Source organism: Chiloscyllium plagiosum, unplaced genomic scaffold (genome assembly GCF_037043375.1).
Source record: "Chiloscyllium plagiosum isolate Xiang-an unplaced genomic scaffold, Cpla_swu_hap1 HiC_scaffold_18, whole genome shotgun sequence".
Lineage (NCBI taxonomy): Eukaryota > Metazoa > Chordata > Chondrichthyes > Orectolobiformes > Hemiscylliidae > Chiloscyllium > Chiloscyllium plagiosum.
Genome location: NW_028270156.1, coordinates 74,689,067 through 74,710,737, shown reverse-complemented (window position 1 = coordinate 74,710,737; position 21,671 = coordinate 74,689,067). Strand labels below are relative to the sequence as shown.

General features: G+C 49.8%; 1 protein-coding gene across 1 annotated transcript in view; it reads left to right on the top strand.

Annotated features, from left to right (window-relative positions):
- nup160 (nucleoporin 160) overlaps positions 1-21,671 on the top strand; it is a 114,279-nt gene that overhangs the window by 22,756 nt on the left and 69,852 nt on the right. The window contains exons 3-8 of the mRNA XM_043706438.2: positions 11,494-11,716; positions 12,528-12,606; positions 12,978-13,092; positions 13,458-13,613; positions 13,849-13,929; positions 18,362-18,459. Of these exons, the coding sequence (XP_043562373.2) occupies positions 11,494-11,716; positions 12,528-12,606; positions 12,978-13,092; positions 13,458-13,613; positions 13,849-13,929; positions 18,362-18,459 (752 nt within the window). The remainder of the gene's footprint in view (positions 1-11,493; positions 11,717-12,527; positions 12,607-12,977; positions 13,093-13,457; positions 13,614-13,848; positions 13,930-18,361; positions 18,460-21,671) is intronic.

Below are 21,671 nucleotides of genomic sequence, written 5' to 3'. Positions count from 1 at the left end.
GTGTGTGTGTGGAGGCAGTGTTATTGACACGGGGCTGTGTCTGTGCAGTGTGTGTGTGGAGGCAGTGTTATAGACGCGGGGCTGTGTCTGTGCAGTGCGTGTGGGGAGGCAGTGTTATAGACGTGGGACTGTGTATATGCAGTGTGTGTGGGGAGGCAGTGTTATAGACTCGGTGCTGTGTGTGTGCAGTGTGTGTGGGGAGGCAGTGTTATAGACACGGGGCTGAGTCTGTGCAGTGTGTGTGGGGAGGTAGTGTTGTAGACACGGGGCTGTGTCTGTGCAGTGTGTGTGTGGAGGCAGTGTTATAGACACGGGGCTGTGTCTGTGCAGTGTGTGTGGGGAGGTAGTGTTATAGACGCGGGGCTGTGTCTGTGCAGTGTGTGTGGGGAGGTAGTGTTATAGACACGGGGCTGTTTCTGTGCAGTGTGTATGGGGAGGTAGTGTTATAGACACGGGGCTGTGTCTGTGCAGTGTCTGCGTGGAGGCAGTGTTATAGACGCGGGGCTCTGTCTGCAGTGTGTGTGTGAAGGCATTGTTATAGACGAGGGGCTGTGTCTGTGCGGTGTGTGTGGGGAGGCAGTGTTATAGACACGGGGCTGTGTCTGTGCAGTGTGTGTGTGGAGGCAGTGTTATAGACACGGGGCTGTGTCTGTGCAGTGTGTGTGGGGAGGCAGTGTTATAGACGCGGGGCTGTGTCTGTGCAGTGTGTGTGTGGAGGCAGTGTTAGAGATACAGGGCGTTGTTTGTGCAGTGAGTGTGGGGAGGCAGTGTTATAGACACGGGGCTGTGTCTGTGCAGTGTGTGTGGGGAGGCAGTGTTATAGACACGGCGCTGTGTCTGTGCAGTGTGTGTGGAGGCAGTGTTATAGACACGGGGCTGTGTATGTGCAGTGTTATAGACACGGGCTGTGTATGTGCAGTGTTATAGACACGGGGCTGTGTCTGTGCAGTGCGTGTGTGGAGGCAGTGTTATCGACACGGGGCTGTGTATGTGCAGTGTCTGTGTGGAGGCAGTGTTATAGACACGGGGCTGTGTCTGTGCAGTGTGTGTGGGGAGGCAGTGTTCTAGACACAGGGCTGTGTCTGTGCAGTGTGTGTGGGGAGGTAGTGTTATAGACACGGGGCTGTGTGTGCAGTGTGTGTGTGGAGGCAGTGTTATAGACACGGGGCTGTGTCTGTGCAGTGTGTGTGTGGAGGCAGTGTTATAGACACGGGGCTGTGTCTGTGCAGTGTGTGTGGAGGCAGTGTTATAGACACGGGGCTGTGTCTGTGCAGTGTGTGTGGGGAGGTAGTGTTATAGACGCCGGGCTGTGTCTGTGCAGTGTGTGTGGGGAGGTAGTGTTATAGACACGGGGCTGTGTCTGTGCAGTGTCTGCGTGGGGGCAGTGTTATAGACGCGGGGCTGTGACTGCAGTGTGTGTGTGAAGGCAGTGTTATAGACGAGGGGCTGTGTCTGTGCAGTGTGTGTGGGGAGGCAGTGTTATAGACACGGCGCTGTGTCTGTGCAGTGTGTGTGGAGGCAGTGTTATAGACACGGGGCTGTGTATGTGCAGTGTTATAGACACGGGGCTGTGTATGTGCAGTGTTATAGACACGGGGCTGTGTCTGTGCAGTGTGTGTGTGGAGGCAGTGTTATCGACACGGGGCTGTGTCTTTGCAGTGTCTGTGTGGAGGCAGTGTAATAGACACGGGGCTGTGTCTTTGCAGTGTCTGTGTGGAGGCAGTGTAATAGACGAGGGGCTGTGTCTGTGCAGTGTTTGTGTGGAGGCAGTGTTATAGACGCGGGGCTGTGTCTGTGCAATGTGTGTGTGTGGAGGCAGTGTTGTAGACACGGGGCTGTGTCTGTGCAGTGTGTGTGTGGAGGCAGTGTTATAGACACGGGGCTGTGTCTGTGCAGTGTGTGGGGGGAGGCAGTGTTATAGACACGGGGCTGTGTCTGTGCAGTGTGTGTGTGGAGGCAGTGTTATAGACACGGGGCTGTGTCTGTGCAGTGTGTGGGGGGAGGCAGTGTTATAGACACGGGGCTGTGTGTGTGGAGGCAGTGTTATAGACACGGGGCTGTGTCTGTGCAGTGTGTGTGGGGAGGTAGTGTTATCGACACGGGGCTGTGTATGTGCAGTGTGTGTGTGGAGGCAGTGTTATAGACACGGGGCTGTGTCTGTGCAGTGTGTGTGGGGAGGTAGTGTTATAGACGTGGGGCTGTGTCTGTGCAGTGTGTGTGTGGAGGTAGTGTTTTCGACCGGGGCTGTGTCTGTGCTTTTTTCGTGGGGAGGCAGTGTTACAGACGCGGGGCTGTGTCTGCAGTGTGTGTGTGGAGGCAGTGTTATCGACACGGGGCTGTGTCTGCAGTGTGTGTGTGGAGGCAGTGTTATAGACACGGGGCTGTGTCTGTGCAGTGTGTGGAGGGAGGCAGTGTTATAGACACGGGGCTGTGTCTGTGCAGTGTGTGGGGGGAGGCAGTGTTATAGACACGGGGCTGTGTCTGTGCAGTGTGTGTGTGGAGGCAGTGTTATAGACATGGGGCTGAGTGTGTGTGTGGAGGTAGTGTTTTCGACCGGGGCTGTGTCTGTGCATTTTTCGTGGGGAGGCAGTGTTACAGACACGGGGCTGTGCCTGTGCAGTGTGTGTGGGGAGGTAGTGTTATCGACACGATGCTGTGTGTGTGCAGTGTGTGTGGAGGCTGTGTTATAGACGCGGGGCTGTGTCTGTGCAGTGTGTGTGGAGGCAGTGTTATAGACGAGGGCCTGTGTCTGTGCAGTGTGTGTGTGGGGAGGCAGTGTTATAGACGTGAGGCTGTGTATTTGCAGTGTGTGTGGAGGCAGTGTTATCGACACGGGGCTGTGTCTGTGCAGTGTGTGTGTGTGTGGAGGCAGTGTTATAGACACGGTGCTGTGTCTGTGCAGTGTGTGTGGGGAGGCAGTGTTATAGACGTGCGACTGTGTATGTGCAGTGTCTGTGGGGAGGCAGTGTTATAGACACGGGGCTGTGTCTGTGCAGTGAGTGTGGGGAGGCAGTGTTATAGACACGGGGCTGTGTCTGTGCAGTATGTGTGGGGTGGTAGTGTTATAGACATGGGGCTGTGTCTGTGCAGTGTGTGTGGGGAGTCAGTGTTATAGACGATGGGCTGTGTGTGTGCAGTGTGTGTGGGGAGGCAGTGTTATAGACGATGGGCAGTGTGTGTGGGGAGGCAGTGTTATCGACACGGGGCTGTGTATGTGCAGTGTCTGTGGAGGCAGTGTTATAGACACGGGGCTGTGTATGTGCAGTGTTATAGACATGGGGCTGTGTCTGTGCAGTGTGTGTGGGGAGGTAGTGTTGTAGACACGGGGCTGTGTTTGTGCAGTGTGTGTGTGGAGGCAGTGTTATAGATGCGGGGCTGTGTATGTGCAGTGTGTGTGTGAAGGCAGTGTTATAGACACGGGGCTGTGTCTGTGCAGTGTGTGTGGGGAGGTAGTGTTATAGACGCCGGGCTGTGTCTGTGCAGTGTGTGTGGGGAGGTAGTGTTATAGACACGGGGCTGTGTCTGTGCAGTGTCTGCGTGGAGGCAGTGTTATAGACGCGGGGCTGTGACTGCAGTGTGTGTGTGAAGGCAGTGTTATAGACGAGGGGCTGTGTGTGTGCGGTGTGTGTGGGGAGGCAGTGTTATAGACGTGGGGCTGTGTATGTGCAGTGTGTGTGGGGAGGTAGTGTTATAGACACGGGGCTGTGTCTGTGCAGTGTGTGTGTGGAGGCAGTGTTATAGACGTGGGGCTGTGTCTGTGCAGTGTGTGTGTGGAGGCAGTGTTATAGACGCGGGGCAGTGTGTGTGTGGAGGCAGTGTTATAGACATGGGGCTGTGTATGTGCAGTGTGTGTGTGGAGGCAGTGTTATAGACGCGGGGCTGTGTGTGTGCAGTGTGTGTGTGGAGGCAGTGTTATAGACACGGGGCTGTGTGTGTGGAGGCAGTGTTATAGACGTGGGGCTGTGTCTGTGCAGTGTGTGTGTGGAGGCAGTGTTAGAGACACAGGGCGTTGTTTGTGCAGTGAGTGTGGGGAGGCAGTGTTATAGACACGGGGCTGTGTCTGTGCAGTGTGTGTGGGGAGGCAGTGTTATAGACACGGCGCTGTGTCTGTGCAGTGTGTGTGGAGGCAGTGTTATAGACACGGGGCTGTGTATGTGCAGTGTTATAGACACGGGGCTGTGTCTGTGCAGTGTGTGTGGGGAGGCAGTGTTATAGACACGGCGCTGTGTCTGTGCAGTGTGTGTGGAGGCAGTGTTATAGACACGGGGCTGTGTATGTGCAGTGTTATAGACACGGGGCTGTGTATGTGCAGTGTTATAGACACGGGGCTGTGTCTGTGCAGTGTGTGTGTGGAGGCAGTGTTATAGACACGGGGCTGTGTCTGTGCAGTGAGTGTGGGGAGGCAGTGTTATAGACACGGGGCTGTGTCTGTGCAGTATGTGTGGGGTGGTAGTGTTATAGACATGGGGCTGTGTCTGTGCAGTGTGTGTGGGGAGTCAGTGTTATAGACGATGGGCTGTGTGTGTGCAGTGTGTGTGGGGAGGCAGTGTTATAGACGATGGGCTGTGTGTGTGCAGTGTGTGTGGGGAGGCAGTGTTATCGACACGGGGCTGTGTATGTGCAGTGTCTGTGGAGGCAGTGTTATAGACACGGGGCTGTGTATGTGCAGTGTTATAGACATGGGGCTGTGTCTGTGCAGTGTGTGTGGGGAGGTAGTGTTGTAGACACGGGGCTGTGTTTGTGCAGTGTCTGTGTGGAGGCAGTGTAATAGACACGGGGCTGTTTCTGTGCAGTGTGTGTGTGGATGCAGTGTTATAGACGAGGGGCTGTGTCTGTGCAGTGTTTGTGTGGAGGCAGTGTTATAGACGCGGGGCTGTGTCTGTGCAATGTGTGTGTGTGGAGGCAGTGTTGTAGACACGGGGCTGTGTCTGTGCAGTGTGTGTGTGGAGGCAGTGTTATAGACACGGGGCTGTGTCTGTGCAGTGTGTGTGTGGAGGCAGTGTTATAGACACGGGGCTGTGTGTGTGGAGGCAGTGTTATAGACACGGGGCTGTGTCTGTGCAGTGTGTGTGGGGAGGTAGTGTTATCGACACGATGCTGTGTATGTGCAGTGTGTGTGGAGGCAGTGTTATAGACGCGGGGCTGTGTCTGTGCAGTGTGTGTGGGGAGGCGGTGTTGTCGACGCGGGCCTGTGTCTGTGCAGTGTGTGTGTGGAGGCAGTATTATAGACACGGGGCTGTGTCTGTGCAGTGTGTGTGGGGAGGCAGTGTTATAGACACGGGGCTGTGTCTTTGCAGTGTGTGTGGAGGCAGTGTTATAGACGCGGGGCTGTGTCTGTGCAGTGTGTGTGGGGAGGCGGTGTTATAGACGCGGGGCTGTGTGTGTGGGGAGGCAGTGTTATAGACACAGGGCGTTGTTTGTGCAGTGAGTGTGGGGAGGCAGTGTTATAGACACGGGGCTGTGTCTGTGCAGTGTGTGTGGGGAGGCAGTGTTATAAACACGGCGCTGTGTCTGTGCAGTGTGTGTGGAGGCAGTGTTATAGACACTGGGCTGTGTATGTGCAGTGTTATAGACACGGGGCTGTGTCTGTGCAGTGTGTGTGTGGAGGCAGTATTATAGACGAGAGGCTGTGTCTGTGCAGTGTGTGTGGAGGCAGTGTTATAGACACGGGGCTGTGTATGTGCAGTGTTATAGACACGGGGCTGTGTCTGTGCAGTGTGTGTGTGGAGGCAGTGTTATCGACACGGGGCTGTGTCTTTGCAGTGTCTGTGTGGAGGCAGTGTTATAGACACGGGGCTGTTTCTGTGCAGTGTGTGTGTGGAGGCAGTGTTATAGACGAGGGGCTGTGTCTGTGCAGTGTTTGTGTGGAGGCAGTGTTATAGACGCGGTGCTGTGTCTGTGCAATGTGTGTGTGTGGAGGCAGTGTTGTAGACACGGGGCTGTGTCTGTGCAGTGTGTGTGTGGAGGCAGTGTTATAGACACGGGGCTGTGTCTGTGCAGTGTGTGTGGGGAGGTAGTGTTATAGACGTGGGGCTGTGTCTGTGCAGTGTGTGTGTGGAGGTAGTGTTTTCGACCGGGGCTGTGTCTGTGCTTTTTTCGTGGGGAGGCAGTGTTACAGACGCGGGGCTGTGTCTGCAGTGTGTGTGTGGAGGCAGTGTTATCGACACGGGGCTGTGTCTGCAGTGTGTGTGTGGAGGCAGTGTTATAGACACGGGGCTGTGTCTGTGCAGTGTGTGGGGGGAGGCAGTGTTATAGACACGGGGCTGTGTCTGTGCAGTGTGTGTGGGGAGGTAGTGTTATCGACACGGGGCTGTGTATGTGCAGTGTGTGTGTGGAGGCAGTGTTATAGACACGGGGCTGTGTCTGTGCAGTGTGTGTGGGGAGGTAGTGTTATAGACGTGGGGCTGTGTCTGTGCAGTGTGTGTGTGGAGGTAGTGTTTTCGACCGGGGCTGTGTCTGCAGTGTGTGTGTGGAGGCAGTGTTATAGACACGGGGCTGTGTCTGTGCAGTGTGTGGGGGGAGGCAGTGTTATAGACACGGGGCTGTGTCTGTGCAGTGTGTGGGGGGAGGCAGTGTTATAGACACGGGGCTGTGTCTGTGCTTTTTTCGTGGGGAGGCAGTGTTACAGACGCGGGGCTGTGTCTGCAGTGTGTGTGTGGAGGCAGTGTTATAGACATGGGGCTGAGTGTGTGTGTGGAGGTAGTGTTTTCGACCGGGGCTGTGTCTGTGCATTTTTCGTGGGGAGGCAGTGTTACAGACACGGGGCTGTGTCTGTGCAGTGTGTGTGGGGAGGTAGTGTTATCGACACGATGCTGTGTGTGTGCAGTGTGTGTGGAGGCTGTGTTATAGACGCGGGGCTGTGTCTGTGCAGTGTGTGTGGAGGTAGTGTTATAGACGAGGGCCTGTGTCTGTGCAGTGTGTGTGTGGGGAGGCTGTGTTATAGACGTGAGGCTGTGTATTTGCAGTGTGTGTGGAGGCAGTGTTATCGACACGGGGCTGTGTCTGTGCAGTGTGTGTGTGTGTGTGGAGGCAGTGTTATAGACACGGTGCTGTGTCTGTGCAGTGTGTGTGGGGAGGCAGTGTTATAGACGTGCGACTGTGTATGTGCAGTGTCTGTGGGGAGGCAGTGTTATAGACACGGGGCTGTGTCTGTGCAGTGAGTGTGGGGAGGCAGTGTTATAGACACGGGGCTGTGTCTGTGCAGTATGTGTGGGGTGGTAGTGTTATAGACATGGGGCTGTGTCTGTGCAGTGTGTGTGGGGAGTCAGTGTTATAGACGATGGGCTGTGTGTGTGCAGTGTGTGTGGGGAGGCAGTGTTATAGACGATGGGCTGTGTGTGTGCAGTGTGTGTGGGGAGGCAGTGTTATCGACACGGGGCTGTGTATGTGCAGTGTCTGTGGAGGCAGTGTTATAGACACGGGGCTGTGTATGTGCAGTGTTATAGACATGGGGCTGTGTCTGTGCAGTGTGTGTGGGGAGGTAGTGTTGTAGACACGGGGCTGTGTTTGTGCAGTGTGTGTGTGGAGGCAGTGTTATAGATGCGGGGCTGTGTATGTGCAGTGTGTGTGTGGAGGCAGTGTTATAGACACGGGGCTGTGTCTGTGCAGTGTGTGTGGGGAGGTAGTGTTATAGACGCCGGGCTGTGTCTGTGCAGTGTGTGTGGGGAGGTAGTGTTATAGACACGGGGCTGTGTCTGTGCAGTGTCTGCGTGGAGGCAGTGTTATAGACGCGGGGCTGTGACTGCAGTGTGTGTGTGAAGGCAGTGTTATAGACGAGGGGCTGTGTGTGTGCGGTGTGTGTGGGGAGGCAGTGTTATAGACGTGGGGCTGTGTCTGTGCAGTGTGTGTGTGGAGGCAGTATTATAGACGAGAGGCTGTGTATGTGCAGTGTGTGTGTGGAGGCAGTGTTATAGACACTGGGCTGTGTCTGTGCAGTGTGTGTGGGGAGGTAGTGTTATAGACACGGGGCTGTGTCTGTGCAGTGTGTGTGTGGAGGCAGTGTTATAGACGTGGGGCTGTGTCTGTGCAGTGTGTGTGTGGAGGCAGTGTTATAGACGCGGGGCAGTGTGTGTGTGGAGGCAGTGTTATAGACGTGGGGCTGTGTATGTGCAGTGTGTGTGTGGAGGCAGTGTTATAGACGCGGGGCTGTGTCTGTGCAGTGTGTGTGTGGAGGCAGTGTTATAGACACGGGGCTGTGTGTGTGGAGGCAGTGTTATAGACGTGGGGCTGTGTCTGTGCAGTGTGTGTGTGGAGGCAGTGTTAGAGACACAGGGCGTTGTTTGTGCAGTGAGTGTGGGGAGGCAGTGTTATAGACACGGGGCTGTGTCTGTGCAGTGTGTGTGGGGAGGCAGTGTTATAGACACGGCGCTGTGTCTGTGCAGTGTGTGTGGAGGCAGTGTTATAGACACGGGGCTGTGTCTGTGCAGTGTGTGTGGGGAGGCAGTGTTATAGACACGGCGCTGTGTCTGTGCAGTGTGTGTGGAGGCAGTGTTATAGACACGGGGCTGTGTATGTGCAGTGTTATAGACACGGGGCTGTGTATGTGCAGTGTTATAGACACGGGGCTGTGTATGTGCAGTGTTATAGACACGGGGCTGTGTCTGTGCAGTGTTATAGACACGGGGCTGTGTCTGTGCAGTGTGTGTGTGGAGGCAGTGTTACAGACACGGGGCTGTGTCTGTGCAGTGTGTGTGTGGAGGCAGTGTTATAGACACGGGGCTGTGTCTGTGCAGTGTGTGGGGGGAGGCAGTGTTATAGACACGGGGCTGTGTGTGTGGAGGCAGTGTTATAGACACGGGGCTGTGTCTGTGCAGTGTGTGTGGGGAGGTAGTGTTATCGACACGGGGCTGTGTATGTGCAGTGTGTGTGTGGAGGCAGTGTTATAGACACGGGGCTGTGTCTGTGCAGTGTGTGTGGGGAGGTAGTGTTATAGACGTGGGGCTGTGTCTGTGCAGTGTGTGTGTGGAGGTAGTGTTTTCGACCGGGGCTGTGTCTGTGCTTTTTTCGTGGGGAGGCAGTGTTACCGACGCGGGGCTGTGTCTGCAGTGTGTGTGTGGAGGCAGTGTTATCGACACGGGGCTGTGTCTGTGCAGTGTGTGGGGGGAGGCAGTGTTATAGACACGGGGCTGTGTCTGTGCAGTGTGTGGGGGGAGGCAGTGTTATAGACACGGGGCTGTGTCTGTGCAGTGTGTGTGTGGAGGCAGTGTTATAGACATGGGGCTGAGTGTGTGTGGGGAGGTAGTGTTATAGACGTGGGGCTGTGTCTGTGCAGTGTGTGTGTGGAGGTAGTGTTTTCGACCGGGGCTGTGTCTGTGCATTTGTCGTGGGGAGGCAGTGTTACAGACACGGGGCTGTGTCTGTGCAGTGTGTGTGGGGAGGTAGTGTTATCGACACGATGCTGTGTGTGTGCAGTGTGTGTGGAGGTAGTGTTATAGACGAGGGCCTGTGTCTGTGCAGTGTGTGTGTGGGGAGGCAGTGTTATAGACGTGAGGCTGTGTATTTGCAGTGTGTGTGGAGGCAGTGTTATCGACACGGGGCTGTGTCTGTGCAGTGTGTGTGTGGAGGCAGTGTTATAGACGTGCGACTGTGTATGTGCAGTGTCTGTGGGGAGGCAGTGTTATAGACGATGGGCTGTGTGTGTGCAGTGTGTGTGGGGAGGCAGTGTTATCGACACGGGGCTGTGTATGTGCAGTGTCTGTGGAGGCAGTGTTATAGACACGGGGCTGTGTATGTGCAGTGTTATAGACACGGGGCTGTGTCTGTGCAGTGTGTGTGGGGAGGTAGTGTTGTAGACACGGGGCTGTGTTTGTGCAGTGTGTGTGTGGAGGCAGTGTTATAGACACGGGGCTGTGTCTGTGCAGTGTGTGTGGGGAGGTAATGTTGTCGACACGGGGCTGTGTTTGTGCAGTGTGTGTGTGGAGGCAGTGTTATAGACACGGGGCTGTGTCTGTGCAGTGTGTGTGTGGAGGCAGTGTTTTAGACGCAGGGCTGTGTCTGCAGTGTGTGTGTGGAGGCAGTGTTATCGAGGCGGGGCTGTGTCTGTGCGGTGTGTGTGGGGAGGCAGTGTTATAGTCACGGGGCTGTGCCTGTGGGGTGTGTTTGGGGAGGTAGTGTTATCGACACGGGGCTGTGTGTGTGCATTGTGTGTGGAGGCAGTGTTATAGACGAGGGGCTGTGTCTGTGCAGTGCGTATGGGGAGGCAGTGTTGTCGACGCGGGCCTGTGTCTGTGCAGTGTGTGTGTGGAGGCAGTGTTATAGACACGGGGCTGTGTCTGTGCAGTGTGTGTGGGGAGGCAGTGTTATAGACACGGGGCTGTGTCTGTGCAGTGTGTGTGGAGGCAGTGTTATAGACGCGGGGCTGTGTCTGTGCAGTGTGTGTGGGGAGGCGGTGTTATAGACGCGGGGCTGTGTGTGTGGGGAGGCAGTGTTATAGACACGGGGCTGTGTATGTGCAGTGTGTGTGGGGAGGCAGTGTTATCGACACGGGGCTGTGTATGTGCAGTGTGTGTGGAGGCAGTGTTATAGACACGGGGCTTTGTCTGTGCAGTGTGTGTGGGGAGGCAGTGTTATAGACACGGGGCTGTGTCTGTGCAGTGTGTGTGGGGAGGCAGTGTTATAGACGCGGGGCTGTGTCTGTGCAGTGTGTGTGGGGAGGCAGTGTTATAGACACGGGGCTGTGTCTGTGCAGTGTGTGTGGGGAGGCAGTGTTATAGACACGGGGCTGTGTCTGTGCAGTGTGTGTGGGGAGGCAGTGTTATAGACACGGGGCTGTGTCTGTGCAGTGTGTGTGGGGAGGCAGTGTTATAGACACGGGGCTGTGTCTGTGTAGTGTGTGTGGGGAGGCAGTGTTATAGACACGGGGCTGTGTCTGTGCAGTGTGTGTGGGGAGGCAGTGTTATTAAGGAGTCTCGTCGTTGACCATCGGAAAATATTGGTTTGGTTGAAGCTGAGGGGCAATTGAGCACCTACAATGATGTGGACAGTCTGGGCTTGTTTCTGCTCGAGGCATGGACCGTCTGATTACCAGGCAAGGCTGTGAATTCTTTTTCAGGGTGCAAAATCAAACTGTGCGCTTGAATTGTTGATATTGTTTGCAACCTAAATAAAGTGTTGCAGATGCTTGCTTAGAAACGTGAAGTGTCGATCCAGTTCCGTTGTTTTCATTCATTTTCAGTGTTTCCTGGTCAGTTTTACTTGTTTATTTCACAGTCCATCTCCGGAAATGGGCCCATGCCCACTACCCCGGTATTACATGGTGCTGCAAGTTGGTTCTGAATGGAATATTTTCTTGTTCTCCAGCATTGCCTGAATTAATTCTGGCCATATGTTTGCAGAGTCAGGATCTCAGTACGTTTGAACTTGCTGTGGTCCCTCGTCCTTTGTAAGTACCTTCCCATGTACACTGCCCAGCTTCTCACAGTCGGCTGGTGGAGTTCCATTTCCTGAAATTAACCTTTGCTTTAATCTGCATTTCTCCCGGTAATATCTTGGCAGGAGCTGATCACTGACGGGCATATCCAATCCATCTTCACTGACATTGGGAAGTTAAACCTGCGTGACCCAGCAAACAGTTTTATGATTCCCGGTGTCCAGGGCCACTCTACTAACTCGACAGCCTCCGCCACTTGGCTGAACAGTGATGGGGATGCTCTGTTTGCACTCGCATCTTGGTCTGGAGGCATTCTCATTATCCAACTCCCTGAGCAAGACACAGCAGGTAATGTGGGGTTCATGGTCACAGGGGCCAGGTATTGATCGTCTGACATTGTGTATCCGCACTCTGTCTTGTTTGTGTTGTATGGTGTGGCACAGTGGCTCGGTGATTAGCACTGCTGCCTCATAGCACCAGGGTCCCAGGTTCGATTCCAGCCTCGGGTGACTGCCTGTGTGGAGTTTGCACATTCTCCCCGTGTCTGCATGGGTTTCCTCCGGGTGCTCCGGTTTCCTCCCACAGTCCAAAGATGTGCAGGTCAGGTGAATTGGTCATGTTAAATTGCCTGTAGTGTTAGGTGCATTAGTCAGTGTGAAATGGGTCTGGGTGGGTTACTCTTCAGAGGGTCAATGTGGACTTGTTGGGCCGAAGGGCCTGTTTCCAAACTGTAGGGAATCTAATCTAATCTACTGATAGATAGGTGTACTGAAGTGTATAATCTCCTGGACCATGTGGATTAGTGATTGGTGAAGAGGGTAGGATGTGGCAGAGTCCTTTAAAAGGCATTCCATTGAACATTCTGATGTCTGTTTCACTCTGAAGGAGGACAGCTGTCAATAAATCTTCAGATTCTTCGTCTCATTTGAGCCCATCAAACTTGATTGCAGCTTATAACTCTCAGATATCTGTCACTACATAAAAAATCCACGGCTGTTTCTTACCCAAGGTTCAATCTCTTTGACAATATGAAATAGTTTGACCGAATTGTCAGCACAGTTTTCAGCATGAGCATTGGTGGTGGGACTGTGGGGATTGTGCTCTGAATTTCAGTCTGACTGGTGCAGGCACATAGAGCTTGACTGTTGTCTTGTTGCAGGTAATCCGGTTTTACTGGAACTCAAACAAAGCTCGGTCATGCAGCGCTTACTGACCGGGTGGATGCCGACTGCAATCAGGTTAGTGTGAGCCTGTCCTGTCCTGGGCTGTTCGCATGTGTGGGTCAGTGGGAAGTTCTTGAAGGTCAGGATGGTCTTCCTTCCTAGGACACGGGCAAGGGGTGGAATGGTCCTCTGATTTGGGGCAGTGGGTGGTGGCTGCGGGAAGTTTCATGGGAGTTCATGGATAGGGAAAGGTATTAGTGAAGGGAAAACGTACAAAATGTCACCCACAGCTACCTGTTTCTCTCGCCCATTTCTTTGTCCTCTGAGCCGTATATAAATAGGAGGGTTGTTTTGCACAGAGTCCAGGGGAGGAATGTTGAATGGATGTGTGCGCTGAATGATGCCTGTTTAAAGACTATTGAAAGGTTTCTGTGTGCTTCCTGCAGAGGTGACCAGGGCCCCTCAGACCTGCCAGTCAGTCTTGCAGTCCAGCTTTTGGAACACGATGCTTTCATCTTTGCTCTCTGTCAGGACCACAAGCTCCGACTTTGGTCCTTCAAGGTTTGTATGAAGGCTGTTGGTGATTGTGTATTGTGCAGCGTGTTCTCTCAAAAGGGTTGGGGATGCAACACCCTCTGAGCCTGCAGTTAGGGAGAAGTGGCACAGCTTTCCTTTTGCTTGAGAAATATTGTGCACAGGTAATACGTCACACATTGTCTACAAAGGGATTATGCTCTGGGAACGTATTGTTAAGAATATGCTATAAGCTTCCTGTGGAACTTTGAGAGCTCTAACTAGTTTATTTCATTCGTGTGAATGTCTGTTCCTGCTGTTCACCCAACCTAGCCCTCAGTTACTGGGTTGCAGGCTTTATAGTGCGATCTCTGTACTGCCCTTGTAAGTTATGTCGTTTTTGTTTGCTTTAGGATCAGGTTTGCCTGATGGTTGCGGATTTGCTGGTTTTTGTGCCTGTCAACAAGGAGCTGCGACACACAGTCAGTCTGGGTCATAAGCTGCGTTTGGCCTACTCCTCCTCTGGTTTCTTCTTGGCTGTTTACCTGCATTGCCCCAAACGTGGACAGGTACTAACTCAGTGTTACCACATCTTCGACTCCGGCTGGGTTCAGCTGTTGACAATGTTTACAGTGTGTGAGAGAGATTGCGTTCACAGCTTTTCATTGGCTGTGCATCAGTTTGTACTGACCAACCTCCACGAGAGACATATCGCGTAGAATCCGAGATTTCAAATCAAGAGGATATTTTATCGATCGTGGCATTGCTGGCCAGCATAGAAGCTTAACTATTCTCTTCTTGTAGTTCTGTGTCTTCCAGTTGGTGAGCTGCATTGAGAGTAACCGCTACAGTCTGGATCACATCTCTACACTCTTCTCCACACAGGTCGGTACACCTAACACTAGCCTTTTCCAAATCCTGGCCATGAAACTGTATCTTTCTCTGCTTGCCTTCACTAAAGCCAATTGTAACGTTTGTACTTGAATGGGCTATTGGCTTAGTTAGTTGAATCTTGTTACTATTGAGCAGGGATGTGGCCTGTTAACTCAGGATAGATTGGTAGCAGCTTGAGATGAGCCATCTGCAGCTGCTGTAAACATAGAAACTGGGAACAGGCACAGCTGCTTGGCCCTTTGAACCCGCTCTGCCATTCCACAAGGGCATGGTTGCCTTCCTAATTGCGTGAATAGCTGGGAGCCAAGCACTGATCCCTGCAGTACACCACTAGCCACTGCCTGCCAGAGAGAAAAAGGCCCATTTCTTCCTGCTCTTTATTTCCAGTCTGTCACCAATTGTCAATCCATGTTATTACCCCAATCCCATGTGCTTTAATTTTGCCTACTAGCCTTTTATGTGGATGCTTATCAAAAGCTTTCTTGAAATCCAGTGTGCCACAACCCTGGTTCTTCTTTATCAGTCAACATTGTGCAAGTTACATCCTCAAAAAAAAAACTCCAGGAGATTTGTTAAGCATGATTTCCCTTTTATAAGCCCATTGCCTTTGTTTAATCCTTTTAATGCTTCCTAAATGCTCCCTTATCGCAATTAATAGGATCAAAACATTTGTTCAAGACTAATCCACCACGTATATATAACTTGCAACTTGAGCTTGTTTGACCATTGAATTGGATCATTGTACCTAACTCCTTATAGAGTCAAAGAGATGTACAGCATGGAAACAGACCCTTCAGTCCAACCCGTCCATGCCGACCAGATATCCCAATCCAATCTAGTCCCACCTGCCAGCACCCGGCCTATCTTAACCTTTGCCTCAACTCGGTGTTGGAGCTGACCAGGGAGAAGGCAATTCTGGATCTGCTATTGTGCAACGAACCAGAATTGATCAGGGACCTCGAAGTGAAGGAGCCACTGGGAAGTAGTGACCATAATACAATAAGCTTCAATCTGCAATTTGAGAGGGAGAGGGTACAATCGGTAGTGATAGTATTTCTGTTGAATAAAGGGAACTATGGAGCTATGAGGGAGGAGCTGGCCAAAGTTCAATGGTGCAATATCTTAGCAGGGATGACCGTGGAGGATTAATGGCGGATATTTCTGTGTATAATGCAGAAGTTGCAGGATCAGTTCATTCCTAAAAGGAAGAAAGATCCCAGGAGGAGGCATGGGCGGCCGTGGCTGACGAGGGAAGTAAAGAAACATATAAAGTTAAAAGAGAAAAAGTATAACATAGCTAAGATAAGTGGGAAAACTGAGGACTGGAAAGCTTTTAAAGAACAACAGAGGATTACTAAGAAGGAAATACGCAGAGAAAAAATGAGGTATGAAGGTAAACTGGCCAAAAATATGAAGGGGGATAGTAAAAGCTTTTTTAGGTATGTGAAAGGCAAAAAAATGGTTAAGACTAAAATTGGGCCCTTGAAAACAGAAACAGGGGAATATATTACAGGGAACAAAGAAATGGCAGAAGAATTGAATTGGTACTTCAGATCTGTGTTCACTCGGGAAGACACAAGCAATCTCCCTGAGGTAACAGTGGCTGAAGGACCTGAACTTTAAGGGAATTTATATTTGCCTGGAATTGGTGTTGGAGAGACTGTTAGGTCTGAAGGTTGATAAGTCTCCGGGGCCTGATGGTCTACATCCCAGGGTACTGAAGGAGGTGGCTTGAGAAATCGTGGATGCGTTGGTGATTATTTTCCAGAATTCGATAGATTCGGGATCAGTTCCTGTGGATGGAGGGTGGCTAATGTACCACTTTTGAAGAAAGGTGGGAGAGAGAAAACAGGAAATTATAGACCAGTTAGTCTGACATCAGTGGTGGGAAAGATGTTGGAGTCTATTATAAAGGATGAAATTACGACACATCTGGATAGTAGTAACAGGATAGGTCAGAGTCAGCATGGATTTATGAAGGGGAAATCATGCTTGACTAATCTTCTGGAATATTTTGAGGATGTAACACTGAAGATGGATGAGGGAGATCCAGTAGATGTAGTGTACCTGGACTTTCAGAAAGCTTTTTATAAAGTCCCACATAGGAGGTTAGTGAGCACAATTAGGGCGCATGGTATTGGGGGAAAAGTACTAACTTGGATTGAAAGTTGGTTGGCTGATAGGAAACAAAGAGTAGTGATAAACGGCTCCATTTTGGAATGGCAGGCAGTGACCAGTGGGCTACCGCAGGGATCAGTACTGGGACCGCAGCTTTTTACAATATATATTAATGATATAGAAGATGGTATTAGCAAATTTGCTGATGATACAAAGCTGGGTGGCAGGGTGAAATGTGGTGAGGATGTTAGGAGATTACAGGGTGACCTGGACAAGTTAGGTGAGTGGTCAGATGCATGGCAGATGCAGTTTAATGTGGATAAATGTATGGTTATCCACTTTGGTGGCAAGAACAGGAAGGCAGATTACTGCCTAAATGGAATCAATTTAGGTAAAGGGGCAGTACAGAGAGATCTGGGTGTTCTTGTACACCAATCAATGAAGGTAAGCATGCAGGTACAGCAGGTAGTGAAGAACGCTAATAGCATGCTGGCCTTCATTACAAGAGGGATTGAGTATAGAAGCAAAGAGGTTCTTCTGCAGCTGTACAGGGCCCTGGTGAGACCACACCTGGAGTACTGTGTGCAGTTCTGGTCTCCAAATTTGAGGAAAGACATTCTGGCTATTGAGGGAGTACTGCGTAGGTTCACGAGGTCAATTCCTGGAATGGCGGGATTACCTTACACTGAAAGACTGGAGCGACTCGGCTTGTATACCCTTGAGTTTAGAAGACTGAGAGGGGATATGATTGAGACATATAAGATTATTAAATGATTGGACACTCTGGAGACAGGAAACATGTTTCCGCTGATGGGTGAGTGCCGAACCAGAGGATACAGCTTAAAAATACGGGGTAGACCATTTAGGACAGAGATGAGGAGAAACTTCTTCACCCAGAGAGTGGTGGCTGTGTGGAATGCTCTGCCCCAGAGGGCAGTGGAGGCCCAGTCTCTGGATTCATTTAAGAAAGAGTTGGATAGAGCTCTCAAGGATTGTAGAATCAAGGGTTATGGAGATAAGGCAGGAACAGGATACTGATTGAGGATGATCAGCCATGATCATATTGAATGGTGGTGCAGGCTCGAAGGGCAGAATGGCCTACTCCTGCACCGATTGTCTATTAACTCGCCTAGTATCTTTAATAAACATAAATCGATTGATCTTTCATTTACAACTCACAGTTGGCTGAGCACCATTTGCTCAGTTAGGATCCCAGCTGATGTTGCTATTAGACAAATCAGATAGCAGAATGAAAGCTGACTTGATAGGTTATATTTCGTTGTTTTAAAGTGGCGGTCTTTTATTGAACTATAAACACATCAGGCTGCAGATTTGTGTGGGATAGTAAAACTGAAGCTCATTACATAAAAGAAATAAAAATGACATAAACCAAGCCAACCTAAATCGAATGCCATTTAAATGATTTCAAAACAGTAGGCAACAGAACTCCAACTCTTGCCTAAATTCATCACTTAACAGTTGATCGTAAACGAGAGAGAGCTTCCTTCGCTATTAAGTCTTTGGTTATTTCTTCTCCTTCTCAGTCTGGTCCTGACATTTATGAAGTTTTTTATCTTTGACACAGCTAAGGTCTTAGATTTTCTCAAACTGGAATAGCTGAAGCAGATTTCTAACCAAATGCTCTTGGTATGGACGTTTCACAAACTAAACTCTCTCTCTTTCTCTGACACAACTATTCTGAGCAAGCTCTTTCTGAGACACCTTATGCTTCCAGTCAGGTCATTGCAAACTGTTCAGAAACTTTCTGATCTGTTTTTTCCATGCTAAGTCCCTGATTAGCTTGCTTTCAGATTTTAAGTTGTGTTTCAATGTTTTCTCTCTGCAGTCGTAAACTTGTTGAGATCTATTTAATTTTTGAACTTCTTCCGAAAAATAGGCCAACTTCCCCATGCCAGTTATTTGGAAGTTAAATTCTTTCAAAATGAAATATATTATATGCAAAACACTCCTTTTGTGTCACTGCTATTGGAGCTAGAGTTCCAAACTGAATACACACTGTATAGAAACCATTCCCAGTTTTACTCGAAGAAGATCTCGCTAGAATATACTCACTTTCTCTATTGCCTTTCCTTTCCAATCCAGAGGAGCAATTTCATTGTATTGCCCTTTTCTGACGAATTAACCATGTCTGTCTCTGGAATAGGATGGGGTAGGCCATTTGTCTGGTTGGGATGGGGGCAGGCTGCATGTTTCTGTCTGGAATGGGGTGGGAGCTGCTGGATATCTGTGTCTGGATTGGGGAAGCAAGTCTGGTTGGCCTGCCTGATATTTGGTCTCTTTGCAGGAACCGCTGGTGGATTTTGCCCTCACTCCCACTGATATCTGGGCTTTGTGGCAAGATGAGGACAACCAGGCGAGCGTACGATACATCAGCTTTGAGCAGTAAGTTCCCTGTGGCACTGCGAACAAAAATAGCACACGTCTGTATGTTTGCACCTAATCCTTACAGGAGATGGACTTTCTGGAGATTTTTAAAAAGGAGTTACCCTTTCCACATTTGATGCTGGCCCCTAAAATGTTAGATTAGATTAGATTACTTAGTGTGGAAACAGGCCCTTCGGCCAACAAATCCACACCGACCTGCCGAAGCACACCCACCCAGACCCCATTCCCCTACATTTACCCCTTCACCTAACACTACGGGCAATTTAGCATGGCCAGTTCACCTAACCTGCACATTTTTGGATGGTGGGAGGAAACCGGAGCACCCGGAGGAAACCCACGCAGACACGGGGAGAATGTGCAAACTCCACACAGTCGCCTGAGGCGGGAAATGAACCCAGGTCTCTGGCGCTGTGAGGCAGCAGTGCTAACCACTGTGCCACCGTGCCGCCCACGGTCTGCTGATGTCATTCCCACTAATAAGAGCTAGGAGCATGAGTGGACAATTCAGCCCTTCAAGCCTGCTTCACCAGTTTATACAACCGTGGCTGGTCCCGTCCCTGTCTCAACTCTACATTTTAGCCTGCTCTCCATGACCTTTCAACCCATGACTAATTAAAAATCTGTCTGTCTCCTCAGAGTTACTCAGTGTCCCAGCATCCACTGCTGTCTGAGATAGTAACGTTCACAGATTATTTGACAACTATTTGAAAAAAGTAACTACTGCTCATCTTTATTTTAAATTCTGCTACCCTTTGTCTTAAAATTATGACCTATCATTCTCGATTGCTGACAAGAAACATCTTCTTTACGTCTACTTTGCCAAGCTCCTTTATATATCTCAGTTAGATCTCCTCTCATTCTTCTAAGATCCAGGGAGTATAGGCCTAAATTAATTCATGTCAATTCATAAGACAAACCCCTCATCTCTGGAATCAATCGAATGAATCTCCTCTGAACTGCGTCCATTGCAACTACATCCCCCTCCCCCCTCCCCCCCACCCCCCCAGTATGAGGACCAAACTAGTCCACAGTACTCCAGGTACGGTCTCACTGATACAGCTGCAGCAACACTTCCCTACTTTTATACTCCAAGCCTTGAAGAATAAAAGCCAAGATTTCATTTACGTTCTTTATTACCTGCTATGTCTGCATTCTGGTTTGTTGTGATTCATGACAGGAACACCCAGATCCCTCTGCACTGAAGCACTCTGACGTTTCTCTCCATTTCGATAATAAGTTGCCTTTCTAATTCTCCGACCAAAATGGATAACCTCCCGCTTGGCCACGTTAAACTTCACCTGCTAAATTCTGGTCTCTTCGCCTGATCAATCCATATTGGTTTGTAAATATCTTCATTGCAACTTCCGATCCCTCCTGTTTGAGTGTCACCTGCAGATTTGGCTGTAGTACTTTCTATCCTGCATCCAAGTCATTCATATCGTTTGGAAATAGTTAGGGCCTGAGACCCAACCCTGTGGCATCCTATCAGTTACAGCTCGCCAACCAGAAAAAGACCCATTTATTGTAACTGTCAGCTTTCTGTTGGTCAGTGAATAAATTACCCTCATCCCCATGTGACCTTACGCACTGCATTAACCCTTCATGCAGCACCTTACCAAATGCTGTCTGGAAAATCCAGGATCCCTATTATTCACATTGCTTGTTATATCTTCAAAGAGCTCCAGCAAATGATTTATCTTCATAAAACCAAATTACTCTGATGAATTACATTTGACTTTTCGAATGTTCTATTGTTATATCCTTAATAATAGATTTTATCAATTCCCCAATGACACATTAAACTTAACTGGTCTGTAGTTGCCTACTCTGTGCCTCCTTCCCTTTTTGAATAAGGGTGCTACATTAGCATTTTTCCAATCCACTGGAATCTTTCCAGCATCCAGGAAATTTTGGAATATTATAACCAATGGATCCACTATGTCTGCGGCCACTTCCTTTAAGACCTTTGAATGTAGGCCATCAGCCCATGGGGACTTGTCTGCCTTCAATCTCCATTGTTTGCTCAGTACCTTTCCCTCGTGGTGGTGATTGTTTGAAGTTGCCCCCTTTCTGTAATATCTGAATGACATGTTACTATTGGGATGCTACTCACGTTCTCCACCACGAGAACTGGAGCAAAATATTGATTTAGTGACTCCACCATTTCTGTGTTCCCCACTGTTAGCTCGCCACTCTCATCCTCCAAGGGACCAACATTCACTTTCGCTACTCATAAAACCAGGTAGAAAAACCTTCTGTATTTTGTGCTAGTTCTCTTTCATAATTCACCTTTAAACTTTTTTTAACTTTTTAGTGACCCTTTGTTGATCTTTTAAAAGTTTTCCAATCTTTCAGCCAGCCACTCACCTTTGCAATATGGTATGCCTTAGATTTTGTCTTCATATTACCTTTAACTTCCCTACTTAGACATGGATGTCTACTCCCCTTCTTACACTATTTCATCTTTTCTGGAATATAATTTAGTTAGGGACAATTGAGTATCTCCTTAAACATCTCCTGCTACTGCTCATCGACTGTGCTACCTATAAGTCACCCTGCCCAGTATACTCACGCCTTGTCTGTCCTCCTGTCTGCATAATTAACATCGTTTAACTCAAGAACACTAGTATGAAGCTCCAGTTTCTCACCCACAAACTGAATTTGAAACCTCAGCATGCTTTGATCACTCTTTCCTCAAAGATCCTTTACTTTGGGATCATTCATTAATCCCTCCTCATGACACAATACCACATCCAGAATAGCTATCTCCCTGGTTGGTTCCAAAGGGTATTGCTCCAAGCAACTATCTCAACTTCCTCAAGGCTACCTTTGTCAATTTGACCAGTCTAGTCTATATGCAAATTCAAATCACCTATGATTACTGCTGTACCTTATTTACAAGCCACTAGTGTTTCCTAGTTTATTAAGTGCCCCACTTTGGGACTACTTTTTGGAAACCGACAAATTACTCCCATCAGGGACTTCTTTCTGTTGCTGTTTCTTATTTCTACCAAGACTGAGTCTGTGCCTTGATCTCCAGTGCTGATCTGATCCTTTACTAACAAGTCTACTCCACCTCTTTTTCCTTCCTGCCTATCCTTCCAAAACAGTGAGTATTCTTGGATATTCAGTTCCTGAACCTGGTTTCCCTGCAACCACGTCTCCATAATCACTATCAAATTATATCCTTTTGTCTCTATTTGCTCTAT